We start from the raw sequence: 7,727 nt of genomic DNA, 5'->3' as shown, positions 1-7,727 counted from the left end.
GAGATTTTTTATATTTACTAGTATTATTATACTAGTATTACTTATATGTGGAAGCCCAGGATGAAGTACTCCAAAGACTTAAGTATTTTAAAGATTTCTTATGGTTGCCATTCTTCTGTGACAAGACCGTATGGTGGGGGTATGAGTCACTCCTGTGACAGTTCTAGTTATTTCACCAACTATTAGTTGGTGAAATAACTAGAACTGTTAAAGGTCAGCACCTGTGAAAAGTTCTTATATACAGGAGTATGTGTATGAAGTTTCACAGAAATGCAGTTTGTTGGGAAATGAGAAAATGTTGAAAGATAATTATTTCAAAGTTGTGGTTCACAGAAACCATTATTTTTATTATCATACATGTATAATGTAATGAGTGTTTTCTATTCGCTGAGGAAGTTTCATGTCCTTAGTCACCTACATTATAGATTTCAGAATGTAGATTATACAGTTTCCGTTGCCAAAACAACCAAACATTTTGTCCAAGAAAAGAATGATATAACTCTATATTGCCCCTATCCACAAAGCAAATGTCATGAATCTTTCTTATATACTTTTGGAATATCATAGAATTCATTTTTTTGGACTAACGATAAACTTGATTCAAATCTAATATTACAAGAAATTTAGCAAGCATAATAAGCCACTGCCAAAGTGTAGAAAATGTTTTAATGAAAATCTTTTTATAAGTTAGACAGGAATGGACATATACAAAAACAAACTATCTATAAAAGTAAAAGAAAAAGAAAAAAGAAACAAGTAACAAGATATAATACAACCAGAGCAACTGACTAGTCATATAAAATTAATGAAAATATAAATTCAGCAAGGAAATCTATTTGAAATTCACTGATGCTTTGATAAGTTATGGTCCCATGGCTTTTGATATTTCGATCAAACCACATTTTAAAGAAGTATTAACTTGTCACTGACAAATTCAGCCAAATGATGGCCCTTTATTGCACACCTTAGTTGACAGTGAATATCTGTAAACAATAAGTATATGACACATAAGCAATAAAAAAAGTCAAAGGTTAGAATCAAGATGAGTTTATAAATATTTAAAAATATTCTGACCAGTTGTACATGTGGTCACAATTGGGAAACTCAGTGCTTCAAAGTTAAGGTAACCATAATAATTATATAAATATACAACTGTAAAATGAATCTGCAAAAATGTGCTCATTCTGACATTACATCACCGTAATCAACAAAGAAAATAAGACAAAAGATTAAAAATAAGTTAACATATATAGACTCTATGCTTATTGATTCCTTTATTTAATTTGTTAATACGTTTTTTCAAGGAATTTTATGCAGGCATAGTGTAATTTTCCGTATTTTTATTTTTTAATATTCTCTTCGAAGTTTTCTGAAAGGTTATTGTAAAATGCATGAACGCTCCCTTCTCCGCAATTCACGCGTTGTAGTATGGTATATCTGCGGTGTGTTCTATTTATAGAAAATTAGATTAGGTAAGTAGGTCATGCTAAGGTCAGAAATAGAAAACTTGACTTACAGAGTAACCTCCCTTATCAATAAATCGGATCAACATTTTGATGAAATTGTAAATAAAAAATATTTTCTGTTCTACAAATAAGGAGAGGAAAGGCAGATAACATTGTTTTATATCACATAATAAGTTGCATTACATACATTTCTTATGTTTTCTTTTTGTCATTTTTTTGTTTATTCACTAAAATCTATCGTGCAATATCGAGGGTCCTTTTACAAACTATTCACTGTGTTCAGTTTATCATTCCGAAACTATTCATTACCACCTTTACAGGGTCCACCAAAATAAAAGTGTATCCAATATACTCGACACCGCCTCCTGGCAGCGTCGAATAATCAAAGCAGTAAACTGATAAAAAGTAGCCTAGTTGATTAGTGCTAACCCGCCAGATGATGAAGTTACCCCTATCAATTTTTGTTATTTTTATATAAATATTCCGTTAGTATTTGTTTAAGAAATAATATATCCCAAACAGTGATTTGTTGTTGAATAAATTCTTGTTTCATCAATTCCTTCACATCTGAACTTAAAGCAATGATTTTATTCAAGTTTGATATATATTATTTCGATTCTAACACATTACCAAGGAGTACATCCTTGACGACATCCACCAAATATTTCCAGGTTTGTTTGAGTTTTACCTAGTCCAACCCGTGACGTAGGACGGACCATCAGGAGAGGTAACTTGAGTCGCGCATTAGGACGTTGATGGTATGAAACAGGGAAATAGCTCTAACCACAATATAATGTGTTGATGCAAAAAAGAAATCTGCTAGAGAGCTACAAGTTTGATGAACGTATGAGTAACCTGAAGTAACAAATGGAGCTATTTTAGGCATTTGAATCGTTTTATTTTGTCGGATATTTAAAGCTTTTTAATATCTATTTTGGTCTGCACTGCTATGTGCGCCTATAGGAAGCTACGCCACTGATTCCGATCCTATCGCGGGAGAAACGGGGGGTAATGACTACAGTTTCCAAGATATTATTAAGGCTTATAAGGAGAAATTGAAAAGATTAATTAATCCTTTGTCAAAGAGTTAATTTTTTTTCAAAGGCTTTGATCTGTGACCTATCTGCACTAAGTAGATCTAGCTTTATAGATCTTCACTGGACTTCAACAGGCCTAAATTTTCGTAAGAAAGTGGTTAAATTAGTCAGTTAAAAATACGTTTCCTTTAGTAAACAAATCAAGTCATTTCAAATAATCTAAATGCAATGTAATTCAACCCAGCTCTGAAAAAAAACACGTAAACATGCGTTGATCACAGATTATCGACCTTGACCTAGATGAGGACTACATTGCCCGGATGTTACGTTGTGTATCCATTTTGTAAACGCATGTACGCAGGGATTTATTTTCAACATAACTGCTGCTTAAAGCCTTCCAGGTGAGTAAATATTTAGTTTATTTAGTTCATAGACACATGTTAACGTTTGTTTCATTTATGCAATGATTGACACAATTGAGAATATTTCATAATTAATAATAAACCATTTGTTTTTGCGACCGGTGTCGTAGTGAATATTTGCAGAGCCAGTTGTTTGAATCTTGTTTTTGTTTTTTTTTTATCAAAAATGGTCCTGGTAAGGTATTGTATTTCAATGTACAATAAGGAAATGTGTCTTCGTTGTTTAATGAAACTGTCACAGTTACCTGCCTTGTATTTACTTGCGTATATGCAGCTTTATTATTATGCTAAACTAAGAAATAAAATCTGCCATGGTGGAAATACTCGGATTAGCATGAATTGTCGTAGAGCAGAGCCCAGTCATTAGAGACCTCACATCAAATAAGTTGCATGGAGCAAATTATATTTTTTAAATTTGTTGAACATTGAATACTTCTTGAAAGTTTTCCAGCATCATGACCAACATTTTATATAGAATAGATCTATTCTAGTGAGTACTTAAATATTTTTTCTCCACAAGTTTCATTTTCTAACATTTACATATTTTTATAAACTTAGATGATTTCATAGTGCCAGTAGATAACACCAAGTAAATCTCTGCATGAGTTTACTTTCAGTTTGCCTATGTATACTGAGTGTTGTGTCAAGGTTCAGCAGCCTAGTTTCTAACCAATCACATCACTGTTTACTTGATACCATGATTTTTAGCTTGTTTACCAACAGTATGTGACAGGATTTTACTAAAAAATATATATAAATGAAAATATGGCAGCTAAAATGTGTCTGAAGTTTGAGCCTTCTGTGTGGAATAAAAAACGCAAAGTAAGACTTTAGTTCATGATGTATGTACTTTTCACATTGTTTTGCAGAAATATAGTTTTGGCAGTCATTCATGAGAGAGGATGTCGCTATCAATATTGAATAATATTTATTTCTTTGGTTTCCAAAGTAATTTTCCATAAAAGAAATGCATTGCTTACCAGAAGTGTACGCATACTGGTAACAGTAACACAACAAAAAGCTAGATCTGTCTATATTCAGATTCACTTCTATATTGGTTTGAAACTGCTGAAGTCAGACTCATAGCTATGTATGTCTTGACTAAGGCCTTTAACTCCAGAATTCCTTGTTAAATGCGGATTTTTAGCAGTACAGTACATCATACTACATGACAATAGATGTCCCATATTGAATTTTATGTCAGTGTGTCAAAGGTCAATATCACATTGTTTCTGAAAATAAAAACTAACAGCTGTATTTTTGACTTACATTCCTCAGACTTGGCAGGTACATCTCAAATTTATGGGCAGTGGATGAACCTATTGATTTTGAGGTATGTGAGTTGAAGTCAAAGTGACAGTGACAGTTTAAGTCAGTTAGTACAAAAATAGCTCACATTCAGTATGATTCACCTTAACCTTCGACCCTCAGATATGGTAGGCACATTGCCCATTAATGGCAGTGGAAGACTTTATAGTTATACATTTTGAGGTCAGACAGTCAAAGGCCAAGGTCACAGTGACAGTTAGTGCAAAGATAGTTTACATCACCTTAACCTTCGATCCTCAAATATGGTAGGCACTTTGCCCATTGGCAGTGGATGACTTTGTACATTTTGAGGTCAGACAGTCAAAGGTCATGGTCATGTGACAGTTCGTACAGAAATAGTTTACATTCACCTTAACCTTCGATCCTCAAATATGGTAGGCACATTGCCCATTGGATGACTTCATACATTTTTAGGTAGGACAGTCAAAGGCCAAGGTCACAGTGACTTTTTCTGCTCAGTGGTTTGTTCCTTTAATGTACAGTCGAGATCGTACTTGCGACCACCTCCATTAAGCGATTTTTAGCTCCACTATTTGGAAAATAGGGGGACTATACTACTCGCCCCGGTGTTGGCGTCGGCGTGACCTTTATTGTTTAAAAGTTTTTCGGCAACCTTTGTTTTTCTGTCATATCTTTGTTACTATTGCTTATATCTTACTTTAACTTCACATAAACATTGTCCTTGTTAAATGCGGATTTTTAGCAGTACAGTACATGACAATAGATGTCCCATGTATATTGAATTTTATGTCAGTGTGTCAAAGGTCAATATCACATTGTTTCTGAAAATAAAAACTAACAGCTGTATTTTTGACTTACATTCCTCAAACTTGGCACGTACATCTCAAATTTATGGGCAGTGGATGAACCTATTGATTTTGAGGTATGCGAGTTGAAGTCAAAGTGACAGTGACAGTTTAAGTCAGTTAGTACAAAAATAGCTCACATTCAGTATGATTCACCTTAACCTTTGACCCTCAGATATGGTAGGCACATTGCCCATTAATGGCAGTGGAAGACTTTATAGTTATACATTTTGAGGTCAGACAGTCAAAGGCCAAGGTCACAGTGACAGTTAGTACAAAGATAGTTTACATCACCTTAACCTTCGATCCTCAAATATGGTAGGCACTTTGCCAATTGGCAGTGGATGACTTTGTACATTTTGAGGTCAGACAGTCAAAGGCCATGGTCATGTGACAGTTCGTACAGAAATAGTTTACATTCACCTTAACCTTCGATCCTCAAATATGGTAGGCACATTGCCCATTGGATGACTTCATACATTTTTAGGTCGGACAGTCAAAGGCCAAGGTCACAGTGACTTTTTCTGCTCAGTGGTTTGTTCCTTTAATGTACAGTCGAGATCGTACTTGCGACCACCTCTATTAAGCGATTTTTAGCTCCACTATTTGGAAAATAGGGGGACTATAGTATACTACTCGCCCCGGTGTTGGCGTCGGCGTGACCCTTATTGGTTAAAGTTTTTCGGCAACCTTTGTTTTTCTGTCATATCTTTGTTACTATTGCTTATATCTTACTTTAACTTCACATAAACATTGTCCAGTATACAAACAATGTATGTCTAGGGGCTGAGCCCATTATACCCAAGGTCAAGGTCACCAAGCTGTTATACTTAGGTTATTTTTAAGGTTAAAGTTTTTCGGCAACCTTTGTTTTTCTGTCATATCTTTGTTAATATTGCTTATATCTTACTGACACTTCACAAAAACATTGTCTAGTATGCAAACAAAGTATATGTAGGGGTTGAGCCCATTATACCCAAGGTCAAGGTCACCAAGGTGTTGTACTTAGGTTATTTTTAAGGTTAAAGTTTTTCGGCAACCTTTGTTTTTCTGTCATATCTTTGTTACTATTGCTTGTATCATACTTTAACTTCACATAAACATTGTCCAGTATGTGAACAAAGTATGTACAGGGACTGGGCCCATTTTATCCAAGGTCAAGGTCACCAAGGTCTTATACTTAGGTTATTTTTGAGGTTAAAGTTTTTCGGCAACCTTTGTTTTTCTGTCATAACTTTGTTGCTTTTGCTTATACCTTATTGTAAGTTCTCATAAACATTGTCAAGCATACAAACATAGTATATGCAGGGGCTGGGCCCATTATACCCAAGGTCAAGGTCACCAAGGAGTTATACTTGGAATTATTTTCATGTTAAATTTTTTTCAAAAGCTTTATTAATAGACATATCTCTGGTACTTTAAAAGATAATAACTTGAAATTAAAAATATTTGTTTATAATCATCATCTGCATGTGTGGTTACATACCCCATAACTCTAATTGTATTTTTGACAGAATTATGCCCCTTTTGTACTTACATTGTTTTTGCAATCTTTGCTTTCTGAATATTACTTTAATGCAATAGAAGATAACGACTTGAAACTTAAAATGTATCTTTATCTCCATCATCTGCATGTGTGGTAACAATCCCCATAACTCTGATTTGTTTTTTTGACCAAATTATGCCCCTTTTACACTTAAATTTTTTTAACAAACTTCATTTTCTGGACATAACTTTGGTACTATATAAGATAATGACTTGAAACTCAAAATTAATATATCTTTACCATCATCATCTGCATTTGTTGTAACAATCCTAATAATTCTAATTTGTGTATTTGATGGAATTATGCCACTTGGTGTATCTTCTTTTTATAGTAGAGGTCTCTTATTCAGACATATATTCATTTTACTGTCAAATCCCCGAATAGTGGAGCGCGCTGTCTTACGGACAACTCTTGTTTTATTAAGCGACTAGTCAAAATCCCTCCCGAACATTTTTAGTACATGATTTGATTCCATTAAACGTCTTTTTTATTAAACGACTAGCGACCACATTAATGTAGTCCTGACAGGTAAAATATTCGACAAAAGTATTATTAAGCAACCAGGTACCACATTCCTGTCGGGCATTACTTCACCTGTGTAATTAGCGAGTACGTTTTGAGCAGGGCTTCGGAAATTTGTCGGTTTTGGATCGATTTTTTACTTTTCAGACCGATTTGTGAAGTGAAAAAACGAAAAAAATCGGTCCCGTAAAAATGGAGAAAAGTATAAATTCCGGTCTGAAATCTCAATACACGATCACCTGCCAAGCAGGAAATTGTTAGTCGCACCCACAGATAATCAATAAACGTGTCAAACGGTCTGATTATCACCTTGATAATAGGTCCGTAGTTAGCACTTGACGCAATCAGTGCTCGCGCGGCACATCCTTTAATGTTTGCAGACAGCCGACTGCAATGTATTAAACATTTTTGACTGGTTTCCAAATGTTTCTGACTGGATCCAAATCTTTTCGATGGGGATCCATTTCTTTTATTTAGAATCCGACGGATGGTTTATTTCAAAAGGCTATGTTTGATCACGGGTAAAAAACAAATGGTCACTGCATTTAATGAGACATCACACGGGAAACCGATATAAATAATTTTTATAATTACTTGAT

The 7,727-nt window shown here is 34.3% G+C and overlaps 1 protein-coding gene across 2 annotated transcripts in view; it reads left to right on the top strand.

Moving 5' to 3' along the window:
• The first annotated feature begins 2,747 nt into the window (after positions 1-2,747).
• LOC123529961 (uncharacterized) overlaps positions 2,748-7,727 on the top strand; it is a 92,064-nt gene continuing 87,084 nt past the window's right edge. Inside the window, exon 1 of one of the 2 annotated variants that reach the window (XM_053521106.1) lies at positions 2,748-2,904. Coding sequence is in view for 1 of the 2 variants with exons in the window: in XM_045310599.2 (XP_045166534.2) it covers positions 3,691-3,747 (57 nt within the window). In the remaining variant the exon portion in view is untranslated. Of the gene's footprint in view, positions 2,905-3,599; positions 3,748-7,727 lie in introns of those variants that run through there. The other variant, XM_045310599.2, reaches the window with a different exon arrangement.

This window comes from Mercenaria mercenaria, chromosome 13 (genome assembly GCF_021730395.1).
Source record: "Mercenaria mercenaria strain notata chromosome 13, MADL_Memer_1, whole genome shotgun sequence".
Classification (NCBI taxonomy): Eukaryota; Metazoa; Mollusca; class Bivalvia; order Venerida; family Veneridae; genus Mercenaria; species Mercenaria mercenaria.
This window is presented reverse-complemented; position numbering and strand designations above follow the sequence as displayed.